This window comes from Apus apus, chromosome 11 (assembly GCF_020740795.1).
Source record: "Apus apus isolate bApuApu2 chromosome 11, bApuApu2.pri.cur, whole genome shotgun sequence".
NCBI classification, from domain to species: domain Eukaryota; kingdom Metazoa; phylum Chordata; class Aves; order Apodiformes; family Apodidae; genus Apus; species Apus apus.
In genome coordinates this window covers 9,473,131-9,500,976 of record NC_067292.1, presented here as the reverse complement: position 1 = coordinate 9,500,976, position 27,846 = coordinate 9,473,131, and the positions used below count along the sequence as shown (strand labels likewise).

Genomic DNA, 27,846 nt, shown 5'->3' with positions numbered 1-27,846 from the left:
ACAAGTAAAAGTGTCTGTTGTTGTTCCAATGTTTAGTATAGAATAAACCAGTGATTGAGAAGTTTTAGGAAAAAAAAAATCACAGCTGTTGCCTGTGCAAAAACCCTGCCATGCTTTTGCAAACTGCAGCTCTCATACTTGGCCAAAAGTTGTTTGCTTTGTTTTCAGCAGATCGCTAGTTCTTTGCCCTTTTTTGTTTCCTAGCCTCTGCCACCTTTTTGTCCTGCTGGCTGGTGTGAAGTTAAAGGCATGGGATCCAGCCAGCTGGTGGCTTGGAAAGAAACCTAGAACACTGAATGTGAACACTGAGAAGCTCTGCTATTACCTGTTGGACTGAGCTGATCAAGATATACTCTAATGGCAGCAATGAGACTGCAATTCCAGCTTCCCCAACGACGCATTCAAGGGAATATTTAAGGTATTATATATCTCTGTATATCTCTATATAATCTCTCTCTCTATATATATATATATATATATAGGCACTATAAACACACATACATGTTTTGCTTTGAGTGTGTCTGGTGTTGGTGGGCTGTTGCACCAGATCACCTCCTGAAGTTTTGTCCAACCTCCTCTACAAGTCTATAAATTAGGGGGAGTGAAAGCTGATTAACAGGGATGTGAGCCTCATCAGCCTAGTTCACATATTCTTAATGGTTCCCAGCACTAGCCAAGTGTCTCTGGTTCAGCTTTGAGATGACTTGAAAAAAAAATAATCCTTGTTTTACTCAATAGCTGCAAGACAAAGGGTGCAGACCTGGGGATGGCTGGTAAGGCTTGCTAGCCAGGCTAGCAAAGCCCTCCTGATAACCTGCAGGCCAGGTTAGCAACCATGTGTCACCAAACTGCTGCCTGTTCCACACCGGGGGCTCGGATGCTGGGCCAGGGAGTCCTGTGACACTGCAGCCATCTGTGGTGCTCCCCTTTGGGAGCTGCATCCTCACTCACAACCTCTGTGCAGTGAATGGATGTTCATTTTCCAGTATTTGTTTCTTGCAAGGAAGGGCAGTTCATATGTTTAAGTAAGTACTCTGCTCTTTAAAACCAGGCTGGTTATGGGTTGGTATAAACTCATATTGCGTTGAGAGTATGTCCTAGAATTTATTGACTACATTTGTGCCACACACGTGGTGAGGCACTATTAAAATGCTTTGAGTTGACCAGTCTTTGTACTTTTTTTTTTTTTTTCCTCCTTCCTTCAAGGACATGAATTGCTCATTTTAAATGATTTTTTTTTTTTTTAATTATGAGAGTGAAAAAAATAGCATATATGTGAAGGCCCTATAGAAGTGTGGTAAATCTGTTTCAGAGCATGTATGTGCAGCCCATGTCCCTAAAACAATTATGGCATTTGTAACTCTTTCCATTCTGACTGTACAAAAGAAAAAAAAAAACTGCCAAAATAGCCATTGTGTGGAAACCACCACTGAGTTTCATTTCCAAATGTAAAGTCATTTGTACTTTGCAAAGCCAGGGTGGCAGAGCAGACCTCTTTGCTGGAGAGGGTGGCATCACACTGAAGTAGCAGCTTCTGACTATTTGAGGTCTACAAGTCACTGAAGGGAAGAGCATCCACAAGGATGGCAGACTGACCAGCTTAATGGAAAGGAAACCCTCTGAATATGTGGAAACCAGGAAGAAAATGTTTTTTTGCCTCTTTCCCCAGGTACCCTTTTTGGCCATAGCTTTGAGACAAAAGCACTGATGCTCCTTTAGGCTGACAGATGCTAGAGCTCTTGCAGGACCACTGCATGCAGAAGGTAAATATGACTAAGCTCCCACCTGTGCCATGAAGCTGAAGACAAGAAAGTAGCAAAGAGCTTCAGAAAGGTAAAATATATTTCAAAACATCTTTTTGATCCTATCAAAGCTCTGGATTACTGTGACTTAGCAAAAAAAAAAAAAAAAAAGAAAATTCCCCAGGCCAGGGTCTGAGTGCTTAAAGCTATGCAAGTTCACAGCCCAGGCAAGCACTTCTCTTCTGGAACTCAAAAAAATAATGGGAGTCTTGAAAAAGAAGTGTTCCTCAGTACTGACTATCCTATATGTGAACTGGCCAGACTGGTTAAAGCTTAATTAAAAATTGCCAGAGTGGTTAAATTATTTTCTAAGTGCAGCTGCAAAGCATTAGCTGTGGGCACATTTTAGACCTTAATTAGTAACACTTGCACTGGAGGACCAAAAATCTTTCATGAATGCAGCTGCAGTCAATTAATATCAGTTAGGCACTTCTGTAAGCAATACAAGGGTCTCCTGAAACTGGTTTTAGTTCCCACCTAGATTAAAAAAAAATAAAATACTTCCATGCAACAAACTACAAAATCAGAGATAACTACAAAATGTCTTTATTGAAAAAGCAGATTACAGCATCTAAGGTTAAATGAAACTTCTGACTTTAATATTAAATAACTTAGGATGATAGCAAGTAGCTTCTTCTTTAGATAAATAAATCTACATTTCCCAATTTTTTTCTTCAACAATCAAGGAAATCAAACACTGAAACACAAAACCACAAGTAATTCTAAAGACTAAAAGACAGAGCACATGGAAAGGTTTTACAAGGATATATATACAAAAATAGTTAAACTAATGTATATTTTCAGCATGTAAACTAGTTACATGATATACAAACTGGGAATTTATATATTTCCTACAAAATAAAAATCAATGTTGGTCCAAGTTCTTGGAAGAAAACTATATTCTTTTAAAGAAAATGAAAATATTTCTCAAATGAAAACTTAATTTAAGTCAAATTATATACTCTAGTTACGGCATTAGTTATAGGATGAATCACAAACTTTTAAACTTTTCTTGAAACACAAGAAAGCAGCTTTTGTCTCCTTTAGAGCTTTGGTTTACTTAACTACTCTGGAATTTCTGATCTTAAAGAGCTCCTCTAACCATGTTTTCCTTTTGAAGCTCCACCTTACAAAATATATACACACACACGTGCACACAGGTGAAAGGAAAAGGAAAGAAACCCAAACAAAACCCCTCACTGAAAGCTCAATTATCTGAGTGCATTGTTTTGTTTTGAAATTATTATTTTGGTCCTTTCTTTGGAATCTGTGATCCAGTGCAGGAGAGACTCTGAATCGCCTATGAGGGCTTTGTGCTGCAGGGACTTTGTCAGATTCCTTACCAAAATGGAAAGGTGTAATCCTGATGCAACTGAGAACTTGTTATTGTTTTGACTTTATGAAAATATTCTGAAAGTGTAGCAAAGGCTTCTGAAGAACAACTGGATCATAAAATGAACTCTAGGAAGTTTGTCTGTGTTGAACTGATTTAACATAAGAATACTCCTTTAAGAAAATAATTAAAAGAAGTTTTCTCATTTACATACTTTCCCAGACAGGAGGCAAAATGTGCAGAAACTGTCACTAGCACTAAAGACTACAGCACATCATTATTTTAGATTTGCTTTTATTTTTCTCTTTCCTTGGGAAAAAAACCAACCAACCACAAATACTGGTAAATTTCCCTCAAGGTCCCGTTTTTGTAGTAGATGCTGGAAAAACAAAGCTGTACTTCATTAGAGTAATGGAATGCACCTGCCTATAGAAAATACTGGAACAACTGCTGCTTTCTGGTTTTAAACACTACTTATTCTATATTGCAATACTACCTTTTGATATTTTTACCATGATGATACTTAACACATTGGATCTGTGTAGAACTATGAGAGACTGACAAATGAACATGTGAAATGAAATTAAATATTATTATGCTCTACAGTATGCCCGTGTTAACAAAAGAAGTCAAGGCGTGGTATGTACATGTTGAATCGTGTGCTGTCCCTTGGAAAGTGTGTTGGAGGGGAAACTGAAACTTGACACTGAAGGAGGCAAAGTGCTAAGGCAGGCACTGGCAGAAGGCAGGACTGGACACCAGAATCACCACCACGTTGAAGGTTTTGCTTCTATACTGGTAGAGCAAAGCATTTTTCCAGTACGGTGAGTACTGTTCACAGGAACCTACCCAAACTATCTCCGTGTATTTGAATGATTATTTTCTTCATTTGGATTCCTTATTGTAAAGACAAGCAAGTAAAAATGCCTCAAAGCTAAATGTGGTCCAAAGCACCTTCCTTAAATGGAAAAAGTATTACATTGCAGCTGATGCTAAAAGTTTATCCTGAAGCTCTGATATCTTCCATGTTTGTAATAACCTGAAGGAATTGACCTAGTGATACAAAGCACTTTAAAGCAATTTTTTTTTCTTCTCTTTTCTAGCACTTGCTGTTTTGAGTGAGAGGCACATGTTCTTCCACGTCCCTCTGAGGCTGGGCTGCTGACTGTGGACACAGAGGTAATGTCTGCGAAAGCAGAACAATTGTGCATGCACCCACTGTCCTCTCTTTTGCAGGCCAGGCCTCATAGGTCACGCTGTAGAAACGGCACTAGTTGCACTGCAATTCCTTCAAAACAGGACTATCACATTCAAAACATGACTATCACATTAAATATGTTAATTATAAACCGGTCTGTATTAATTAGGAATAACTTTTTAAAGGAGCATCTGACTTGCCACAGAGCATTCAGTAGCATGGGTTAATCTAGGCCAATGGAAGTCTGGCAAAAGTTCAGGAAACATACCTTTTGTTCTTTACTAACAGAAATAAATAGTTCACAGGAATTTTTCCTGCCCCCTCTCATCCCCCATAAGGAAATTCCAGACTATCAAAAAGTTCTGTTAAGGGAGTTAATTATTCCACTTAGAAATTAGTGTCCATTGGCTGCTCTTTGTACTTTTCAAGAGCACCACAAATGGCTTTAAAAAAATCAATGGAGCATAAGAAACCAAACTGCAATGGTGTTGCCAAATAAGTAATTTCATCAGTCTGTGTGCTGAATTTAACATGGGATCATTTCCAAATGGATTGGTCAGATTCTTGATGTGTCAAGGACTGGCATGGAAATGTCCCCAGTTTTCACATGTGGAGAATCTGGTCTGGTATTTCCACTTCCTCTGGAGCAGCAGAATTTTATTTTATTGTAATTTTGGACACAGTTGAAGACAGCAATGATGGATGTATTTAAAATATAAATTCAGGAAGGCTGGATCAATTCTCATGAGAATGCAAGGAATTTTTTAAACATACAGATGTGTGATTTGCATGTAAATCATCAACACATGGTAGAAAACAAACCATAAAAACATTTGTCTAACTTCCTATATGGAAGACACGTATTTCCCCAGAGCTCTGAGGTTACTGTAAAAGCTTATGCAAAATATGAAAGTGTGTACATTCTATGTACATCTAATACTTGTTATAAAACACCAATGTTTCAGTGGTCTGGCTCTCTAAATTATTATTTCTGCTAAACTGTACTTTGTTTCCCAATGAAGACAATCACCGTAATCAGTTCAAAAAAAGTACATCTAGAAAAGAACACAAAGCTGAAAAGATAATACAAAAACCACTGCCCCCCTCTTTTTTTAACAATGTATCAACATACAATCATAAAGCAGTTGCAACAAATGAAGTCTTGTACAAAAACAAGTAGTATAAAGACAAGTGTACCTTTGCATAGGAAGGGGCTGCCTAACCCTACTGGAAAACAAGTTTTAAATGATGAATTCTTTAGTAAGTGCCAAATCACCACGTTGCTACAAATGCATTTTGAAACCATGGCTACATTTGTACATGGCAGGCAATTACAGAGGTCTGTAACTTTACGACCTTGCACGTGCCATTCTTTTAGACATATTTTATGAGATGCTTGCCACATTTATTTGCAAGTTAAATAGTCTTTGGATGACTGTGGAACCTTGCAGGATGGAAAGCTGGCCAGATGCTTCTTCACAGAATGCCATTGTTTAACCCATGCTGAAAACTGTCACTGCTAACAACACTTTTTTTCTTCCTATTCACTACTTCTGGGAATCTACATTTTTTAAAATGTGACACTGTATTCTCTAAGACCAGAATTCAACAAAACTAGCTAAAATGCTAGCATTTATCTTACCATGCTTGCTGCAGTATGATAAGGTGCTAACTTTTGGAAAGTAATTCTACACTCCTTACTTGGGCAAAATCTCCACTGAAGGAAAGTGACTAGGAAATGCAGAACAGCCCTTTGTATCATTTTTTTTAGAAATGCTGCCATTTACAGTTACAGTTTAGTGGTGAATTATTTGTTCAAGTAGACAGTGTCTCAGTGAAAACATCAGATAAAGAATGCATATGTACAAGACCTGAAAAGGACCCCTCACCTCTGATTTAAAAAATAAATAGCTGGTTTAGATGCTTATTACTGGAATCTCATCTTTAAGGGAACAGAAAAGTCATTTTTTTAGATTTTTTTTTTCTTTTCTTTCAAATGGCTTACTGGTCGTGGAAATGTCTTTCAGAGTTCTGTGACATGCATCGGGTAGCTCGGAGGTGGATGTGACGGCAGTTTAATATTAAGGCGCCTGATGTGACAGCTGTGGCAGAGCAAGTGGCCCTCTAATGGGTAACAACGATGGCCTTCCTCGTCATTGAGCTGCAAGCCACAATCCTAGAAGAAACATACACATCCCAAATTAGTGAGTGATTCAAGTAGGTCTTCTCCCAGCAATGTTGAGCTATCCTGCAGAAGCCCGAGAGCTCCCTCCCATGCCTCCAAAGCCCGCAACCTAAAGAGTTTTTGGTAGGTGGACCTTGACTATCTCATATTAAGCAAAATGACATCACTGAAATCAAACAGCACAGTGTAGAGGAGTACCCAGCATTTCCCCCCTGTTGTTTCCCATTCTGGTCTCTTCCTCATCTAATAAGCATTGATTGTGCTAGGATTTGATGTTTCAAGTATGTTACTTAAAAACTATTGCTGTGACCAATCCTGACAAACCAAAGATTCTAAGTATGTATCTGCACACTTAATAGAAAGGAAAAAAACTAACAACAACCAACAAGCAAGCTGAACAAGTTGGGCATACAGGTAATTTTAGTATTGAAAACCGGTGCAAAGTTTTTAATTGGACACAAAGTATGATCTTTCAGCTTTTATAGCTCAGGTTAAAATCCTCAAATTTTACAATGCTGAAATAAGAATGAAAAAGGGGTTTTAAGAGTAAGCTTTAACACTGGAGTGTTACTTTTAGAAGGCTTTAATCCAAGTTTCTACCAAGGTAGTTTTCTGTGTGTTACTATATGTTGTATAACTTTTTAGTCCTCTAGGTAAGATTTGTCATTTAATTTATTGTTAGCATCTGACAATATCAGATACCTTACAGATGTGCCAAGTGTTCATACCTTGTTCCCTCTATAAAACTGTATTCCTTTTCTGCAATGAGAAAGCCTGCCTCCTCAGTGGGTTTCAGTTTTAGAATGGGGTTCTACTGCTCTGCTAACCAGCTGAAACTCCTCAGCAGAAGGTAACTGGTTGCAGAAGAAAGAGATGACACAGAAAAGCAGCAAAGTTTCCAACCAAAGCACAGATTCTGCATGGCTACCAGGTGACGATGACATTAACAGCATTTCAGAAGTGGCCACGTAAGTCACAAAAGCCTCCATGTGAGTACCTCAAAGTACTGGCACTCATTTTTCTAGCAGTATCTGGAGAGAGTGTGTACAGTTGGAGAGCCTGATTGGAGACCACTAGGCAGGGTTAACAGGGTTACCTACCCCTGTAAACACATGGTTAACTCCCTGATTCTGTACATAAATGCCCTCTGGCATGCTGGGCAGATGTGGAGGGAGCTTGATTTGCCTCAAACTGGAAGGAGAATGGAGAAATGAATAATGAAACAGAACTGCAAATAAACCCCCATTGGGACATTCTAATATAAAGTCAATAGCCTGAGAGAGAAGGGGAGGGAGCTGTCATCTTAGGTGAAGCCTGCACAAAGCAGTAGATGGGGGGAAAAGGAGGAGGAAAGTAGAGCTCTCCAAAATGCTGCAATTTCCTGTGCCAATTTCTCTTTAAAAATTAATAGAGAAGGATGAAGTATTGGATATCTCTGTTGGAACGAGATACCTAAGTGGATGGGGGTCTTCCTTACATTTAGGCTCATATACATTTCAAGATAACCTGAATTTTTTAATTTTTTCCCTCAATTGGAAGTCTCTGTAAAACCTTTCTGTGCAAAAGCACGTGGAGGATATTGCTGCATTTTTTGCCTCTGGTGCCAAGAGAATTACATAGCACCGTTAGGAGCTGTATGGGTATTTGCTTGTTGCATCATTGTGCCAAACCAACAGCAAAAGGAAGTTTTGGGGGGATCCCAAATTAAAGAGTTTGTTTCCCTCATCATGCTGCTGGATGCAGAGCTGGAACTGAGCTCAGTTTTCCTCTCTGAAGCAAAAGCACTAATCCCTCAGCTTGATCTGCCCCAATAAACATTTAAATATTCTGCACAAAAAGAAACTCCTCCCAAAAAGGTCACAGAAGATCAGTGGTATCCCTGTCTCCTTTTCTAGTAAAGAATCAATATTCATTCAGAATAGAAAAAACACAGATAACCTAGAAAAGCTTTCCAGTGTAGGAAGGAGGGTCCTTCCCTGCACAGGCAACATGAATTCAGGTCTCCTCAGGTCACAGCTATACAAGTTGTATCCGAAGATGAGGAAAAAGTGAACTGGTACCTACTCGTTATTCTCTCCCCATCTGGAAGTGCTGAGAAAATTTATCCCAAACAATCAAACACAGCTTTGAAGCTGGGGGAAAATAGAAATTGATTTGGTACAGGGGATGACAGCACCACTTGCAGCCCAGCTAGCACTCATCCCTTTGCCTCCCTCCAGGAGCCACGGGGCAGAGCCTACCTGCCCAGGTGTGCAAGAGCCAACAAGTGCACCCTGGGGTGTGAGTTGGGCACCCACCACGAGGCTGCTGGTGATCAGCTGAGCTTTGCTGCTGCCTGGTGCTTACCTCGCAGTGATAGCACTCCACGTGGTAGTCTTTGTCCATTGACACCACCCGAATGGTCTCCTCAGAGCCCTGTTGGGGAAGCAGAGAGAAGGTAAGAACGGGCTTGGAAGAAGAGTTTTCTCACTCTTCTGTCACCTACTGCTTTGGTGAGGTCCTTCCCTGGCGGATTCCCTCTGTGACCACTGAGGGTCTTGTCCCTTGGTACAAGAGCACTGCTTGTTTTGCTGTTCAGCAGCAGTGTGGGTGTCTGACGTTATCTAAGCTATAGAGGTCATTTGGGAAGTGTAGCCAAAACTTCATCCTCAAGGGACAAATTAGTCTGGAAATGAAAAAATTTTCCAAGGGTACCCAGGATCTGAAAATTAACAGCCAAAATTACTTGATTGGGTAACTTTTCCTTGCAGAAATCCTGGCCTGAGTTCTGCAGGACTGGTACTCCCCTCAAACCATCTGCTGCACAGCTATTTTGCACCTGTACATGTCACCCTACATACCCCACAGGGATTTACATACCAGTCTGGCAGGTAATTATGTGCACAGACGAAAATCTCAGTGTGAGTGGATGTGGTACAGTTGTGTCATTCCTGGCTGAGCCCCAGACCCTGCAGAGCAGCCCATACCTTTCTTGTCACCTCACAGGCTCTTTCCCTGATCTACTCTGAAGACAGCTCTTTAAATTTGTTGCCTCACATTGTTTGCAGCTCCAGGTGTGGTTAGAGCATCAGATATGACGTAGACTATGTCTGAGAGAAGCTGTGGGCAAGTTAGTGCCTGCACTGCTAGACTTGAACTAACCTAAACCTCCCTGGGAAAGAACATGGAATCTCTCCTATTAGATGAGTCAGCACTCAGACTGCCTTTTTTTTTTTTTTTCTTCAAGTCATTTTTTAAGACACATATTCAGTGAAATTTACATAGGGGTTTTCTCCTTGCATCCCATAACCAGAACAAGCAGTTCTGGCTCAGTTTTTATAAGGTTTTTAATTCTGTGAGATGTGGCCATTTAACAGAAACAGTAATGACAGAGTAATGTGCAGTGATGGAGGCTCTAGCCATGGGGGCACAGCAGCTTGCAGGATGCAAGCTCTGGCTCTATAAACATGACAAGAGAAAAAGGAGGGAGGTGCTGAGGCCCTTGCTTACAAATGAGCTGGTCAGTGACCTCAATAGGAACTCTGAGTCCTGCAGCCACCAGAGCACAACAGGCAGAAGAGATATGTCTTAATGCAGAGGTCTTACCATGCTAACTGTACTGTCAGGACAGGCTGAGGTTACAAGTGGGTCATTCATCTGGCTTTCCTTTTAGCCAACTTTTCTGTTGTCTTTTGCACCTCTTTCAGTACTTTCATTACCTTGCCAACCCAGGATGACAGACTGTGTGGCCTTTTAGCAGGGTCAGGACAACCCTCGGATGTCTGTTCAAGTTTGGGCATTGTAACAGATCCACATCAGAAATGCAAAGGTAGCAGACAAGGAAAATTGCTACTTGAGCTAATGAGAGATTCTAAAAATAAACAGGACTTTACTTCTTGGGTTGCTCTTGGAGCCCCACTCAGAGCTTTCAATTAAATTAGATTTGTAACAGCATAATTAAGATCTGGAAAGCACCCTAGAGATACAAAGTAGTATGCTGTATAAGTACTGTGACTATTACAACCTCTGGGAATGTTTGGGAGTGACATTATTACTGAGCTGTATTTAATTTTGTATCTGACATAGCACAGATTCTAGAAGAGGGAGGGAAAAGCATCTAACACATTTTTGGAAGGCGTTGATTTGCCAACAGCTGTTTAGATAGAGTCAGTCTGTGTTAACACATACCTGTGCTGGCAGGATCGGCTGGTTACAGGAAGCACATTTTGGTGCAAAAACCCTAGAGTGAAAGAATAAAGTGTTCAAATCGCAGTTAGAGCTTCTTCAAAAAGTAGAAAAAAAGAAAGCTATTCTAACCATGCCTTGTTTTTTGCAAAATAAAAGTTCCATGGGATTTGAAACACCTCTCAATATTTGATGAGACTGATCTACCCCAGCTTCACTGCTTAGGCCTTCCTGATTTCTAGGAACAGTGAATCTAGCCCCCTTCCCACATAAGCCCTTTCTCTTACCTTCCTTTACTCATTACAGCCATTCAAATTCTTCCAGACACTTGAGACTGTCACCATCTGACATCAGGAAGGCATATCCATGCTAAGTAAGAGAAGGGCTGATGGTGGCTAGAATCTACTTTAAATACATCAAATGGTCCTGTTTTATCCACAGCTGCATTTTATGACTATCCTCCTAGCATGGTCAACTTGGTACCAACAGAGTTGAGTTCAGACTGTTTTACTCTTGCTGCATAAGCTGTTATTGGCTGACTGGAGCTAAGAGCATTCACGTTGCCTTTAAGTAGGAGCAGAAAGGAGTCCAAAAGCAATCACTGAAACCATGAACTGTTTGTCACGTGAGGCTAAAATAATTCTAACACCAGCTCCTAATTACATGTCCACCATCCAGTCTAGGATAACCTAACTTACACTCACCAGTCTCATGCATTAGCAGAACCTCAGCTCTTAGAAACCACCAGCAGAACCTAACCACTTGCAGAATTACCTTAATCTAATTAGTATTGAAAATCCTGGAAGAAGCAGAGAAACAGCCACCAGAGAAGTACATCTTCTGACACAACTCAATTTCCAAAATCATCTCGTTAGTGTATACCAACTGGGCCCATGAAGTTAATATAACTTTAAAATACTTCCCAAATGCAACGTGAGAGACTTAGAACTTGAAAGACATCTGAGCAAATAGGAATAACCCTTTTAATCTACTACAAAGTGTTTACCTACACTAATAATTTGACTACTATAATTTTTCCAAGCACACAGTGCATTTGTGTACTTACGTATGGTAGTCTTTGACACAGTAAATATTGTTCTCCACATCTACAGTGAAGGGGACTCCATCCAAGCACTCATTACACACCACGCAGCGGAAGCAGCCAGGATGGTATGACTTTCCGAGGGCCTGTAAGATCTTAAGAGGCAAACAGCAAAATAAGTGGATGCACATACATGAGATCCCCCCCCTCCATATTCTGCTGTGTCTGGTTCTTACTAATGACAGTGAGAAAAGCACTTCAGGATGAAATTACCACTCTGCAGATCTGTCAGCAAGGGGCCTTTTAAAACAATCAACTTGCTTATTTCAGTGGGTTTCAGTAAAGAGAGAGAACTGTAAAAATCAGGCTCACGCCCCTCAGTCTTAGCTGGGCAAGGCCACGACTGCCAACAGAAATTAAATACTGCTTCAGAGACCACTGCTTGGAAAATCTGTTGCAGCCAAATACAAGTTACTGGGATACAGAGTTAATTCACAAAACTTAACAGGCTGTGACAGACAGAATCAAAACCAGTCATTACTCAAAATGTAAAATTACAAAACAAGCAAATAAATTTGTCTTCCTGTATTAATTAAGTATTCTAATCCACCACAGTTAATGACTGGTTACAACTCAGTCACAGGAGCCCATTGGTTTCTGTTAAAATTCCATCTGTATCCATGTGTTAGGATACAGATCCATCTATCTGCCAAGGCTTTTCCCATGCTGACCTTCCCTATCACATTTTAAAGGTTTCAAAGTCCTGATGCAGCCTCAGCTACACTGCTACAGAACAGAAGCCCTCCCCCCTGGCATCCTTGTATGTAATGCTCAGTGTGGCACTGGGACATCCAGGAGGATGCGCCAAACCTCTGCCAAGACCGAGACATGATGTCATGGTCAGGCAGCTTTCAACAAGCTGTAGCACAGATTGCATACATTTCAGGTCTAAGAAATACTTTTGGAAGATAATTTCTAAAAGTATCTGCTAGCAACAGCGTTCAGCTTGGAGCTGCTAATAAACTGGAGATGAAAAATGTCCACAGGCCAAGCTCTCATGGCCCTGCAGATGATTCTATGAATGAAGTTCAAATCAACAAGAAAAGAAGTAGCGCATTGGAAAAATGCACAAAAGCAACTGAATTTAACCTTTTTTCTCTCTGATGAAGCCTGTAGGTCTCTGATCAGTTAAGTGGCATCAGGCTCCGTTTGGTTTGCAACACGTTCCTCGCCAGAAAGGTCTCTGTGCAGGCGTTGCTGTCTCAGCAGCTACTCACAGCTGGCCTGGCTGTGCAGCCTCTGCTCTGCACAGCACCTGGATCGGGCACCAGCACCGCGCAGGCTCCTTTGTCCTGCGCGTGTCCCCGGAGGAACACGAAAGAATTAGCCGAGTAAGTGCTTAATTCCTAGAGATCTCAGCACTGTGTCCTTTTCTCAGAGCACACTTGCTGATGAGAGAAAGGCAGACAAGCACCTGCCAAGCTTCCAGCTACTGAGCTCCACCAACGAGATATTATGGACTCCTGCCTGGGATTTCTGCAATTAAAGGCCAGCTCAAAGCAAGCAAGTCAGGATATCCCTCCCCCTCCCAGCATGACACAACTCTAGAAATTTGCTTTTGGGCTAAAATGAACAATATCCTTGTCCAACCAGTGGTGCCAGGATATGAGCCAAAATCCTCATTAGAAAAGTCTCCGTTCCAGCTCCTACCGAACCTCAGTGTTTGCAGTGCAACAGCTGCTTCTATTAGGCATGCTGGGGTTCAAATACACTTTAAAGCAAGAGGAAAGTAGATGTACTGCATGATCTGCACTTGTTCGATGTGCAAGCCACTTCGTTTTGTTTAGGAATTTCTGCTTAGGAAAAACAAGACTAAATTCTTCCTACTTTCACTCACCAAAATGCTGCCAGCCCAATCCCATAGCCCTTTGATTTTTTTTTTCTTATAAAAGTAACTCTGACTACTGGCTCCCTACCAATCCCAGTAGCAACAATGTGTTTTAACTGATAAGGAGCAAGCAGCAGAAGGTAAAACAAGTCACAGAGTGGGCAACAAACCTCAGGACTCTTGTTAATGCACCACCACATTCCATCCAACTGACAGAAATTTGCTATTCTACTGTCTCACAGAGCAGAGCCTGTTTTCCTTTACCATGTCCTCATAACAAAGCTGTGCTGTATTTTCCCCTTTTAGTATTAAAATTCTTTTTTTTTAAACTGGCATGTGGCAGAACAACAGCCTCCCATAAACTCAGGTAGAAAAGAGGCCCAATTCACTGTACTTAACAGTAATAGAGCAAGAAGGTGTTTTTGTTTATTTAGTGCCTGAGTTCCACAAATTACCCTGACAGCAGTGAAGACACAAGGACAGTCTGACTAGGAAAAAAGCACAATGACTCACAGTGCACTACCAAAGTACAAGAAAAGCAAGCTATCCTGCCATTAGGAATGTAAGGTGTCTTACCATTTCCATTATGAGGTGTCCACAAACAAAACACTTGTCTGCCGTTTGCTGAAAACCTGAATACTGTTCAAACAACAGGAAAAAAAAAAAAAAAGGATTATTAGTAGTCACTCCTCTAGCTGCAGAAATACGTTCTGAGTGAACACTGAGCTATTCTCCAGCCTGTGCTGTATATGATAGTAAAGTATACAAAAAGTTTGTGAGACAGAAGCCTTGCTCTGCCCTTCCAGCATGCTCAGATACCAGCCTGCCCTTCTGGTCCTCTGCAAACATTGACATTTCCAGTGTAACAATATTAATTTTGATTTTGATTTTTGAAGCCTATTTGGCAAGTTCACATTTGGTATGCTGGAATTAGCTTGAATTCACTCTTTTGATTGTTGTTGTTGTTGGGGAAGAAATTAACATAAGACTTACCTCCTGATTCCTGCTCAGATTAGTGGCCAGATGCTTACTGACCTCAGATTTTGGACCTACATTTAACTCAGTGCTATGTGCAAGCTGCAAAAATGAAGAGAAGCCCAGGGAGGATTTAGCTTCCTTGTGGATACGAAGCTTTATATCCAGGGAGGAATGTAAAATTCCAGTTGTAGGAGCTTGGGCTCCTTGCACGATAAGGGCAACAGTTAAGGTAACCTCAGAAAGATGACACAAACCCCAACTCTCAGCCCACATTCCGGCTACGATGGGAAGCAGGAAGGCTGGGCAGTGGGGAAATACTTTGCCCACTTGGGACTAAAGCTCCAAGTGTTTTTGACCTTAACTTTGTACTTGCCTCCCCAAAGCAGATCCTGCTTCAGATGCCAAAGTCTGTCTTTAGCCCTGTAGTTAGAGGTATACAAAAAATATCAAGGTTATCAGGCTAGATGACTGACCTACCAAACAATTACCCCACAGGCAAGAGGCATTTGCCCAAAGAACTACAACCATGTCACTTTGAAACTGGTATTTGCAGTGGCTGAACTTTACCCTCACACACTGCAGTCCCATACAAACCAAGTGCTGTGTGTGCACCCCTGCCACAAAGTGCCCAGTTACTGTACAGTATTGCACAGTGATGCTTATTTCAACAATTAAGTTTGTAGCAAAGCTCACCTGAAATGTACTTTAATTGCAGAACATAAAGGACAGGGAACAGGGGGGTATGAACGTAAACTGGACTCTTCTCCCAGAGCACAGGTTAATTGGCTCTGGCATCTAATGCATCCTCAGAGCCTCAGCCCAACAGAGTTTATGGCTTGCTCCATTCCCTCCTTGGTTTAGTGGAGATTAACTGTCCTCTCATTTCAAAAGCCAGTGGTTCTCAGCCCAGAGCTACCATTTGTATCCCTTTTCATTGGTGAAAGGGGCTTACATGTTACTTCAGATCAATAGGTTGGAGACAAAATTATTGTTGCTATGCAACAAATCAGTTATGAAGGAAAAGTTATCCCAGACACTCTGACAGGCTGAAAAATTAAGTAAATTATGGCATGGCAGCTGTCACAGCCCCAGATTTACTATGCACTGAGGAACACAGCTCATGCAATCTGAAACTTTGAAACTTCATCAAAAGAGATCAGGGTGTTGAGGAACAAATAGAGGTGGGCAGTCCTAGCTGGCTACTTCTGCAAGAACACTGTTTGCTTTTTTTCTTTTTCTTACTGATGCAGAAAAAGGCCTCACTGCTTGGGAAACTTTTTGGCCGCACTGTATCTGAGTAACCACCTGGCTAGACTATTTCCTAAGGTTGTGAAATCAAGGGTTACTGGAAACAGGTGGGTAGATCCTGGTGGCGCAGACAGCAGAGGATTAACAATAGTATAAACCCAGCTAATTCTAAAATCCTCCTGGAATGAATTTACCAGTACCATCTGGCTGTCATGTGATAAGGAATGCAAAGGAGCACCTACCCAGCTATTGATTAAGAAGGAACATTATTCCCCAGGAACAGAATGGCATACTGGTCAGATTAATGACATTCAGTGCTAAGTAGACTGTCATAAATTACACTGCTTGTCAGAAATAAAGGTTTTGCCGACATGAAATAGCTCTTTATATGACTAACCCTATTAACTTAAAACCATTATTTGTTTTTAACACAAGAATTGTTATTTGTCAAAAATATCCAGAACTGGATTACCCAATTAAGAAGAATTCACAGAATAAAAGTAAGTCTGATAGCAGTGATAACATACTTCCTGGGCTCAGGGAGCTGTCCTTTACCACTCTTTTCTGATCATAGGATTGACCCCAGACAAACTGGAGACTTGATGGGTTTGGATTCAGCTCTGCTTGTGCTTTCAATGTATTTGGACTGGAAAAGAGCAACAGCTTTGGAAAACAGCTGCACTGTTTTCTCCATGATAGTAGTACCATGGACACTGCTGTTGAAAGGTAAACAATTATTTTCTCTACATTTTGTAGCTCACCTGTCAACTTCTGCTTTGCAGTGTTTGTTCTTAGCTTGGAGAGCTCAAACAGGGCTGTTGTGTTAAGTTTTCAGTTTTAGAAACAGAGCTTACAAACAAAGTCTTAAAATACTAATTAAAATTGGCAACCTCTGTCTTTGAAGCGCTTGATTATTATTAAATTTCACAAATCCTGTGTGTGCAATGAGAGAGAAGTTGTGACTTGCTCCAGTCTGCAGACAAGGCAGAATGGCCTCTTTATTATCTCTCAGCACACTTAGGAGCCTCCCTGATGGTGGGTTTCCAATATGGCTGGGTGGAAGAAGCACAGGTCCCCCAGAGCTTGTGAACTAGGTAACTGCAAGAGAAGAGGAGGTTCTGCTCGACAGACTTATAGCTTCTTTTATTACTGACAGAGTTGGAGGGGAAAAGAGCTTTTGTGCACACCAGCCTACCCTAGTAATCTGGAGACATGAAAAACAGGTGAAACAGTGAGGTAATACAGGCTGATGGGCAAGACTCTAGTGGAGAAGCCAAATCACAGCTATGCTTCCTGTACACATGGTATTCTATACATATAGTTTCATTTGGGATGTAAGCAGTACTGGGCTCAATACTAGCCTTACTCTATAAGGGTTTCGTATGTGCCAGTTTTTGTTGTTTTTTAAAATATATTCTGTTGGCAGATCAGTAATATGATGTAAACACAGGGCAATCTCAAATCTAGACAGAAATGTTCAGAAGTCTACAGACAGTCTGTACCCAGGACAAATAAGAAGCCTAATTCTGAACTTTCCCATATGTCCAGTATGCTCATTAAACATATATAAAAACATTGAAAGAAGTTGTTATAAAAAAAACAGCTCTGAAATTCAAAACTGAAAATGAAGTGTTACTCTTTACTCCCACTTGCATGGCTCAGAAATAAGATGCTAGTTACCAGGATGCACAGAAAACAAGTGCATGTTGAAGACCTGGTGAATTATTTTTCCTGATTTGTTTGGTCCCAGCTGTTTTCTCCCATATTTAACTTGTCCTTAACTTCTCCCAGGATACTAAAATTTCACTTTATGTGCATGAATCAAGACCTTGTAATCAAGCTCCCCAATGATACTTATATAAAATAAGACTCTGGGATAAATAAACCTCAAGAAATATGTTGATTATATTAGAGTAGCAGAATAAAGTAGAAGACTTGGCTGGCTGAACTTTTCTTTTGTTTCCTGTCCACTATACTTTGATTATCAAATGGGCAAAAAAAAAAATAATCTAATGATTCTGTCCAAGAATGCAATGTAAGAGGAAAACAAGTCCCCCTCTGTCCTGAATATTTAGGCCTGCTAGTGTACTCTTGTGATAATCTTGGGGTTTATAACTCTTCTGTCTAATGTGCAATATACCCAAAAGAAATTAACAATGAATTTTGAGCATATAATGATCAATTATGCATGGAGGATAATCCCACCAAGTACTATGAGAAACAATTTCTCCTGTTTGTCCTCAGTCCGGTAACCAAACTTGGTTGTCTACCCAGGATCTTTTAAAATTTGATGTTCTCATCATGATTTTCAAAAGCAAAAACATTCAGAAAATAGCATGCCTGAAAAAGGCTTCAGGACCCAAACTTTCTACCTTAGGCAATGTCAGATCTTTGAAAAAGACTTTGCTGCTTCTCCATCTGTGCCTAAGGAGAGGCTGATGCACTTCCCTGCTGTTACGCACTCAACAAAACAAAACCTTCCTCCTGGAAACAGACCCTGGAATCTCATTCAGGCCCATTTTCTTCTTTGATGAGGATGTTCAAAACCTGCTAAAGGTTTGTGCATGCAGATCAAGTGGGTTACGTTTCAATAGGTGTGGCAGGTGCTGCCCTGGTAATGGAATGAAGCCATAAAAACTACAATTCATGGTTACAGCCCTGCAAGGTCACCAAATGTGATTGCTCAGCCCAGACTTGAGATTCCTATTCTTTTATGCTTTAAGGGCTTTTGAGAGGGATGATCAGGAGTTTTTGCCAAAATGCTTCAGGCATTTAATTCTGAAAACCAATTTCTGAATTGGGTGCTATGCTAATAATGTATTCCAACCCCAGGCTGCCTGTAATCCCTCACAGACTCTCTTCTCCTTGGTTTCCCATTAGCAGAGCATCTGTCTTCTCACTGCTTTATTGTTTGTGCTCTGCATGGGACCCTTAGTACATGGGACTCAACAATGCAAGAAATTCATGGGATCACGTTAAGAGAGGGAGAGAATATCAAATTTGGTTTCATGCAGATGGGGTTTTGTTGTTGTTGGGTTTTTTTACACACACATTTAAATGCAGCGATTAAAGAGAACTGAACAAAATGAGGCCTTCTCAGGCTCAAAGACGGGGGAGCCTCATGTCAGGTGGCAGAGATTAAACCAAAGGGAAATAGTCCAGAACTTTACTCTTCATCTCACTGAAACCCTTTAATATACCCTGTTGCTTCAGCCTGTCTTGCTGCCAGTGAGGAAACACTACTGCAACACCTTATCTTCTTGCTTCTGCATCTCTACTTTGTTATGTTTGAAGGACACAGTAAGGCAAGGAGGGACTTCATGTTCTGCACAGAGGTAGCTGTTGGTCTTGCTACACACAAAACTGCCAAAAATCTGGAATTCAGCTGGTAGCTAACTTTGCCTTAGCCTTAGTCAGGCATTTTATAGCCTCTAAGAAGGGAATAGCCATTTACTTCCTATAGAGCCTTCAGAGAACCCTGTGTGAGCACTCACAAAGGCAACTTTCTGTCTGATTAAGCGCCAATAATTATCTTCTTACCTAGATCTTCCTTAAACAAAGTCCTGTGGAAGCTTTACAATGATGATGATCAAGAAAAAAACGGCTGAAGCAACTTTAACTCTGCATCATATCATACAGCCCAAAATCAATTAACTTGATTCACACTGCAGAACACTTCTCATTGCACAGCACTGTAAATCTTGCTTTAGGTTGTTTATTGTCACTGCTACCATCTATTACCTACACTGCCAAAGAAACTGTCTACAATAGAACATACCTTCCTGGAAAAAACAACCTGGATTTTGTTCAAAACAGTTGTTGAAAGATTTCAATTCAAAACATAACAGCAACTAATACCAACGTTTACTACAGAAGTGGAAACACACCCCTTTCTCACATTCTTTTTCCTAGCTCTCCCATAGAAAAAAAAAGTAATGCTGTTGCTTACAAGTGTTTGACAGGAGTTACACGTAATTAGAAAGAGCTCTAGTTCTTTTAAGTGTGCTTCAGTTATTGTAATTTACTTGTCAATGTAATATAAGAAAACCAGGATAATCTGACTTCTTGGATCACCATCTCAAGAGGAAATAGGGGAGGACTGTCTGGCATGAAACCAACTGAACTTTCACATGCTCTTCAAACCATTCCACTAGAAAATGCAAAGTACAGGATAGTTTCAAAAGCTGCTCCATAGTGATACATATCAGAAATCATACATATTATTTTGTCAAAGCCCAGAGAGTGATTCCCGTGACCCATTTAGCAATCCATAACCCTTGTTCAAGGAATGCTGAGCATCCTTTTAGTGAATATAGACTTTACTCATTTGACATTTCATCATAGTGTGTTCACCTAAATTATCACCTGGCCCTAGGTACTGCCTGTGTATTGCTCTTTAAAACTCCAACTCCAGTTGGTCTCCTATTTCAAAACACCAGTTTTCTTCAGCTAGGAGACCTGCAGTTTGCCATGCCACGCAGTGTCTGCAGCATCCTCCAGCTTTAAAAATTTTAAAAACTCCTGGGAGAAAATCCAGACCCTCCCCCCCTGAAGTCAATGGGACTTTGCCACCAGTTTCAATGGACTTGTAACTTCTTGATACTGCACACAGCACTATAGAATGAGAGGTGAACCCAACTGCCAGCTCTACACACTCTTCATGCTGATTTAAAGAGACCAATCAACATTTTTCTATCCCTAAGTATTTTAAAATTTGAACTTTAAGCCCATCTGTAGGTTTGATGCAATACTTCAATTCAGAATGCCTCAATCGATCATCATTACTGTCAAATTAATTTATAAAATAAAACCAGGACCACTGGCATACTACAAACTTAGCAAAAATCCAGGAAGGAAAGTATTTGCATTTTTTTGGCAGTGAAGGGCTGGAGCGAGACACACAAGTAACAACATGAACACCACTCCCCTGTGTGTCAGTTACAGTAACACACAATAACCCCTTTGCCTTTGTTTTCAGTTACAGTATTTGGGAGCACAGCAACACTCAGCATTCATGATGTCCCTGGAACTTGGAAGCACCTCCTTTCCCAACCTAGAGCCATCAGTGCCTTTACAACGCTCACAGACTTCCTTGCACTTCTGTACATCAGGAATATTGCAGCAAATCCCTTTCTAAGCTTTGGTTCCGTCATTCTGTTAAACACATCAATAAACACCCATGTCTGTTCTCTGATGAGTCTCCTAAATACAACATCACCACAGTTATCTAGAACTCCATTTGCTCTGTGATTCCCATTAGATATGAGATGGACACAAGTTGCAACTTTAATCACTTACCTTTTCCATTTTTTCTGAGAGTCTCTCTTAGCAGCAATGGGCTCTCTGACTAATGCACTAGTCCCAGTGCTCACCTCCCAGGGGGGAATCTCCAAACACTTATTCTTGCCGAGATGGAAAAATCAAACCTCTGACTCCAGCTGAGACCAGCTTCCATTACACTACATAAAAACTATCTTCCTAGGGCCCCAGCAAGTGGGAAGGGCTATTTCCCACTCTCTGGGCTGGGAAGGGCAAAAAGGGGACATCCAACAGCCTCCTGGAAGACTGCAGTATGTCAAGTCTCTCTTTATGGTTGGCATGTGCAAAATGAAGTTTTTAGAGCCTTTCTCTTTGAGGATTTATGGGCAAAGTGATAGATCTTCCTCCAGTCTTACTCACTGAGACAGATGAACAGCTTTAGATGAAACCTTCAACAACTAATGATAGCAAAGTTAGCCAGAGGCAAAAACCTAACGTGAAGTAGTTCAGCCTAAATGATTAAATTTGGCAAGGCTATGCGCCAGTGAAAAAGATAATCTTAAAAGGGGAAGTTTTGGATGACCTTAATGCTATGCACTGCAGCTTGTGGTGTCTGCAATAGGTTATTTCCAGAGCATCTGAGAGTCTTCCAGTAGTGCATTAAGCAATGTAACTAACATCTGTCACAAGGTTCATTTTCCCTCTCATCTCCTCCCTGGAGGGAAACTCTCTCATTTCTTAACCTCTACTGGACCCCCACTCAATAATGTTCATTACCTCAAAAGAAAAAGCCTACCAAAAAAAAAAAAAGAGGGGAAAAAAAAAAGAGAGAATAGATCTAAGATTCAGGCTGCTTTGGTGACATTTTAAAAGTCTTTTTTGCCAAGAAAAACAGTAATTTCTTTTAAATTTCTTCAGTTTAGGCATTGAAAAGGAAAGACATTAAAATTATTGAGCTATTTTTCCTTCACCCATGATTATGCAGTCATTTATCAACAAAATGGAGCAGGAACATCTAACTGGGATTATTTATGATACAGTAAGGCATTTATTTTTTGCTCACTTCACCAGGAACAGTGTCCCTGTTATGGCTAGTTAGCCATCTGTGTCCTAAGAGCTTTCAGGGAAAGATTAAACTGTCATTTGTTTTATTTCCTTTCATGAAATAACTATCCTAACAGGGCTGAGACAAGACTAGGATACTGCTGGACTTGCTACCTTACGGTGGCATGAAAAAGAGTAACTGGATCCTCTCTGGAGCTCAAGCAAAGCCACTAAAAGTTTGGGGTTTTGGTTTTGTTCTTTTTTACTCCTTCCACTCTAACATGCACTATCACTACTGATGTGCTCCTACTGGGAACTGCAGAGACTATGCATCTCTACACCATGCTTAGGCAGAAGTGGAATTATCTGTGGAATTTTTAATTTATTTTAAAAATCTGATTCATTCCCTACATTTAGCCCATAGGGCTTGGCTTTAAGTACTGGGAGATTCTGCAGCTAATCAGGGCTGGAAGCAGGAGGCTGGCCAAAACAAGGAAGGGAGAGGTATGCCATGTCCTCCAGGTGGGAAGGGTTTATACCAGCCCTCAACCATTGACTTGCAGCCCCGCACACGCAGGCTGGCACCATTCTCAGGAGGACAACTCTGGCCTGTGGCATCCCTTCCCCATCTACAATTCCACAAGTGGATCTAAAAACTTCTAGCACTTCTTCCCTGGAAAAAATGAGCAAAGTGAGCTGCCTGGTTCAGAGAAAGATAATCTGTACCCTCACTAAGAGCAAAGATGTGGGAAAACTATTTGCTAGAAGAATGCACCTTGTGGCTATTGCCAAAGGTTTTGATGGTGCATCTGTGCTTTGGATAGTTTTATGGCTGCACAGTGGAAATTGCTCATAATGAATGATAACATCTACATTTCTCTTACACCTTTCATCCAGAAATCAAAAGCACTTTTCAAAGAAAGGCCCAGATTTTGAATGCTTGATGCTAGCAGCTCCTCATGTGTCACTTATAAGGACCCATTTTTTTGAAACAGCTTGGTAGCCAAAGCTCTCTGGCACTCACTCTGCTTTCAGTGACAACTGAGCTCTTAAAAAATGACCCATGCAGCATTTCACCACTGAAGTGCAATTGTCCCTGGGGTGGAAGAGACACACCCTGGAGTGGCTGTCACCAGTGCTGTGCTGAACTTGGAAAGGGACAGCTTAACCAAGGAGTGCAAGCCCTGCTCTTCCAACAGGTGCCAAACATCTGTAAGGATCAGCTTTTCTCAAGGTCCTAGCTTCAGGAACCATACACAATACTGCAGTGAGTTCCACGTATCACCTTTCATAGAGAGAAACAGCTCATCTGCCTTGTGTGAGTGGGAGTTAAAGAACCAGGTAGCACGTATGAGCCATCAACTATAGCTCTGGAGACTGCTCCAGAAGAAGTATTACAAGAGAATTAAAATATTGACACCTATAGGATGCTAAACATTTATAACAAGGAGAAACCCATAAATATCATATCCATTCTCCCCTAAAATTTCCTAGATTGACTGGTCTGTTTACCTCCCCAAACTAAAATAATCTTTCTTATCCTCTTACCTAAGAATGAGACCAGAATGTGAGTCCCTCTGCCTCTGACTGCATTTACTGGACAGGAAAAGGCTGCAACAGTCTAAGACACAAGCCTCCCAGCACAAGGATGGTTGAAGGTAGCAGCGTGCACTCACACAGGATGGGTCAGAGGGAGGAGGCCTGTCTCTGTGGAGCACCTGGGGATTCAAGGCTATGGGACAACTTCACAGGCTGTTATAATTCATAGCAGCTCCTACAGCTCTGCTGGCACTCTGTTCTTGGCCTGTGAAGCTTGCATGGTAGTGGTTAGAGCACAGAGTGCAAAATAAACTAATTCACCTTCAAGCAAATTGTCCTCCCTCCCAGTCTTTAAATTTCCTACTATCCCAGTCCCGTCCTGTAAGCAGGGAATCCATATATAAAGCTGCACTAAGATTTGGAGTTACAGTAGAGACTGAAATTCTCAGTTATAAAGAAACAGCATTTAGCTACTGGAATTCCTGAGCAGTTAGGAGTAAAACCAGGGAATACGAAGTAGTAAAAGTAATTTCCTTTTTAATTGCTACTTTGTAGCTTTTTTCTCCACCTATGAGAAAAGCTTTGAGCTTTCTGTGTTCACAGAACTCTAAAATAGGCAAATTTGATTCACTAGGGAAACGAGGTAATTCCTAGTATTCTTGCTATGACGTTTGCTCGGGGCAAGTGGAGAGAAGATGAAATTTCTTTCTGAGAACCAGCTGGCTTAACACAGGCAGTGACAATGTCACAATTTTATTTCTTTTGCTGACATATGCAACAGTGAGTCCCATGGCCTGCTTGTCTTCCATCCCTCTGCGCTACTGGTAATCTGCTAAGAATCTGGACTTGTAAATATGTGCCTTCAATGTCCCACTAGTTCCCTAACTTCCAGAAAGTTTATTCCTATGAGGTCCTTAACCTCCATTTTCTTGAGAAAATCACTGCAAGTATCTCCCTTCACTAGCCTACTACAGAACATGTCTACGAACAAAAGAGGGTTTTCCCCCAACAAAGCTCATGTTCTCCAGAAGACTGAAATTTTTAGATTTAAAATTCTTATATGTAGGCTGAAATTACAAGCTAATAACAACAATCATGTCATTAAGTCTGGATGAAAGGGCTTGATCAAGGGTAAAGTACATTCCAACACAGTCCAAAATAAAAACCTCAAAGGTTTGAGCTCCCCCATCTCACATGCCACCTCTTCTCCCCCTCTCCCTGTGCTTCTGCAGAAACACAGGAAAGAGCTGAAAAAAGCAAGTGAGAAAAAATATTTTTCTCTCCAAAATGCAAGCAAAACAGTGACACATTTAAATTATAACAAGAAAATTATTTTCTGCACAAAGTTCAGTTTGCTCTTTTTAACAATCTCCATGTGTGGTAGGCTAAGAGTAAAGGTGCAACACATGAAGGCAAATATGGATTAAGTTTTAAAAAGTGCTATTGTTTTTATGGATTGAGTTGATGAGAAATGCATTTGTGCACTGTGAACTGCCAGTAACATTTTCTGTTGTGGGATATACTTTGAATAATTCCTTTGCAAAAAGCATGGCCATATATTCATTAGAAATGGAAAGTCTTTCTGGAAGACCTGAGCTTCTAAATGAACAGTATTTCAATACATAAATTAAGGTGGTATAAAATCAACATACTGATTCTCAAATCCATCATCCCCTAAGCTAAAATATTTCATTCCCCTCTAACTTCAATTCCCAGCTATGCTGTCCTCTTAATTATAAATAGTCTGCCACTTATAAAATAATTCTCTGTGTGCTGCACAACCCTCACCCTTAATTGCACAAATATTTTATTTTTGGAACAACACAGCTCAGCAACAAGCTTCATTTTTCTTTTCATTACTCAGTCTCTATTAAAGTAAAGCATTTATAAAAGCTCTGGGTGCATGGAGAGAAAATTAGTTGCTCCTCCGTGGCTAACAGTTTTTAGCTAATCACAATGCAGCTCCACAGCACTCTGAGCAGAGCAGTGATTAAAACTGCGCCTGCAACAAAGCAACATTGTACACAGGGATGACGTGCTCCAGTCAAAAACGTCTCCCCTCTTGTTATGATTGGTATTCCCCAGATGTTTGACTTCGAGCTCTAGCTTGGCAGGCGAGGCTTTGTGGCTGCAATTCAAGTCCCAGGCTTGAGCAGCTCCAGTGTTTATTCTCATAATTTACACTTTGTGATGGCTTATGGACAGTTATGTACTTGGTTTCGTAGCCACCACTTCAAACCAAGGGCCTGATCCTGCCTTTATGGATTTAGTGGTAAATGCTTCCCAATTACAGCACTGGCAGGAGGCCCCAGATGACTAAACTGTCTCTCAAAGCAAACAAGCTGATATAAAAGACCAATTTAGTTTAAAAAAATTTAAAAATGCCTGAAATCTTACTTACTAGGAAGTCTTCTTCACAGTACACCTTGCCATTGACATTGTAGAACGCTTTTCCTCGTAGTCTTCTCCCTGTTAAAAGATGGTGCTGTCAGAATTTTGTGCTTTGCCCTCAAACCCATTCAGAACACCAAGTGCAAAGCAGGCCCTGCTGCGCCTGTCTCTGTGGTCGGTTCCTGGCCCCTCTGCTCCACAGAGGGTCCATCCAGAGATGTGGGTCAGTTAGGCTCTTGGCTCCATCCTGACTTAACAAATTCCTTATCAGCTAAATGTGACTTCTAAGCCCAGGTTACAGAACCCAGCTGATACCAGTTTCTGAAAACTTTGAATCTAAACAAAAAAATTAAAATTCTGGGGGAAAGGCTCATTTGTAAATTGAGACCATTTTCTCAGCAGGTGAAATCACAGCAGGCATATATCCACTGCCATCAACATCAGTGAAGAGTCTGTCTCCACAGGACCAAACAAGGGATACTGCATTTGCATGTTCCTGTCACCTTTAAAAATATTAATACATTAATTGATGCCACAGCAGCTACACCCACAGCTGCCTGCGATACTACAGCAGTAGAAGGCACATGTGACAGAGAGAATGGCAGAAAAATCACACTGAAAACAAGACATTTAATTTTCAAGTTTGAACATTTGCCATTTCCTTAGTGCTTGCAGACCCCTATTGACAAAGCCTGTGTGATCATCTTTAACTGGCGGCTCCCTTTACAGCAGAAATCCACAACAGACTCCAGAGAGTCCCAACTTAAAGGATTAAAACCAGGAATCAGAAACCACCAAACCCAACTATCTTTAAGAGACAGCAGATCAGATCTGTCTTATACCAGAGCTGCTCCCATTGAAAGCAACACCATTGTATTGAAAGCAACACCATTGTATCAGTGTAAAACTAGAGAGAGACAAATCAAAATGCACTCATACTGACTCACCTTATTTCCAACACTGTGCCAATGGCCAAAGCTCCCAGCTGTTTGGGTGCTCAGAAGCCATTTGCAGCACTGGCAAGCAGATGGCCTGGTGCCTACAATGAGCCCGGCTGTGTACCAGCTGCCATTAGCAGGAGCACAGAGCAAGGAGAGGGCCAAGAGGCTCTGTATTTACAGGTCACCAGACAGCCCCTCCCAGGTCACTGCCAAAGCTGTTGCACCCAGAATGAGCCTGGACATCTCCTGCCGAGGCACAGTATTGGCTCCACCTTAAATGCCGCCAATCTTTGTGGAGGGTTTGACTCTGAGGGCTGGTGAGCTGAGCCAACTGGCCAAGCACAGAGTGCTCTCCACGGTTTCCATAAACATCGTTGAGGAAAATATGATTAATTTTCAGTGCTTGAAAGTGCCTTTTACACATTGCAACTGTGATCCAATCCTGGGAAACAGTGTGTGGCACAAAGAAGTTGGGATTTGGGCTGATACTTTTGGGAAATCACATGCTGCATGTGGTTGTCTGGCGGTTTTACTGTTGTGGCCGAGGGAAATGCTTCTTTTGTGTGCACATTCTTGGGCTGTCGATCTCACAGGCTGCTGTCTCCATACTGCTGGTAGGTGGAGTCAGCTCTTGTTTGTCTTTCTAGCTGCCTGGTAGCTCTGGTGGGGACCAGGAGCCTGGTGGTGTGGGCAATGCGCTGCGACTGTTCCACCTCCTGTGAGGTTAAAACTGGTCCATCCACACATCACCAAAACAAGGCATGAGGAGATTGGGACAAAAAATCAGGGGGTCACAGGGCCTCTCTTGACTGATACAGGAGTAGCCACCTCTAG

General features: G+C 41.2%; 1 protein-coding gene and 1 long non-coding RNA gene across 5 annotated transcripts in view; one reads left to right on the top strand and one right to left on the bottom strand.

The window, feature by feature from the left end:
* Nucleotides 1-279: 279 nt before the first annotated feature.
* On the top strand, nucleotides 280-6,426 carry LOC127389277 (uncharacterized). The gene is made up of 4 exons (XR_007890606.1): nucleotides 280-418; nucleotides 1,670-1,833; nucleotides 3,742-4,314; nucleotides 6,361-6,426. It is a non-coding gene; the product is annotated as an uncharacterized LOC127389277 (long non-coding RNA).
* WTIP (WT1 interacting protein) overlaps nucleotides 2,326-27,846 on the bottom strand; it is an 81,485-nt gene continuing 55,964 nt past the window's right edge. For 3 of the 4 annotated variants that reach the window (XM_051629612.1, XM_051629614.1, XM_051629616.1), the window contains 6 exons: nucleotides 26,082-26,149; nucleotides 14,189-14,251; nucleotides 11,749-11,879; nucleotides 10,686-10,737; nucleotides 8,865-8,933; nucleotides 2,326-6,509 (listed from right to left, as the gene is read on the bottom strand). In XM_051629612.1, coding sequence (XP_051485572.1) covers nucleotides 6,357-6,509; nucleotides 8,865-8,933; nucleotides 10,686-10,737; nucleotides 11,749-11,879; nucleotides 14,189-14,251; nucleotides 26,082-26,149 — 536 coding nt within the window. In that variant the 3' untranslated portion in view covers nucleotides 2,326-6,356. Of the gene's footprint in view, nucleotides 6,510-8,864; nucleotides 8,934-10,685; nucleotides 10,738-11,748; nucleotides 11,880-14,188; nucleotides 14,252-14,605; nucleotides 19,237-26,081; nucleotides 26,150-27,846 lie in introns of those variants that run through there. The other variant, XM_051629615.1, reaches the window with a different exon arrangement.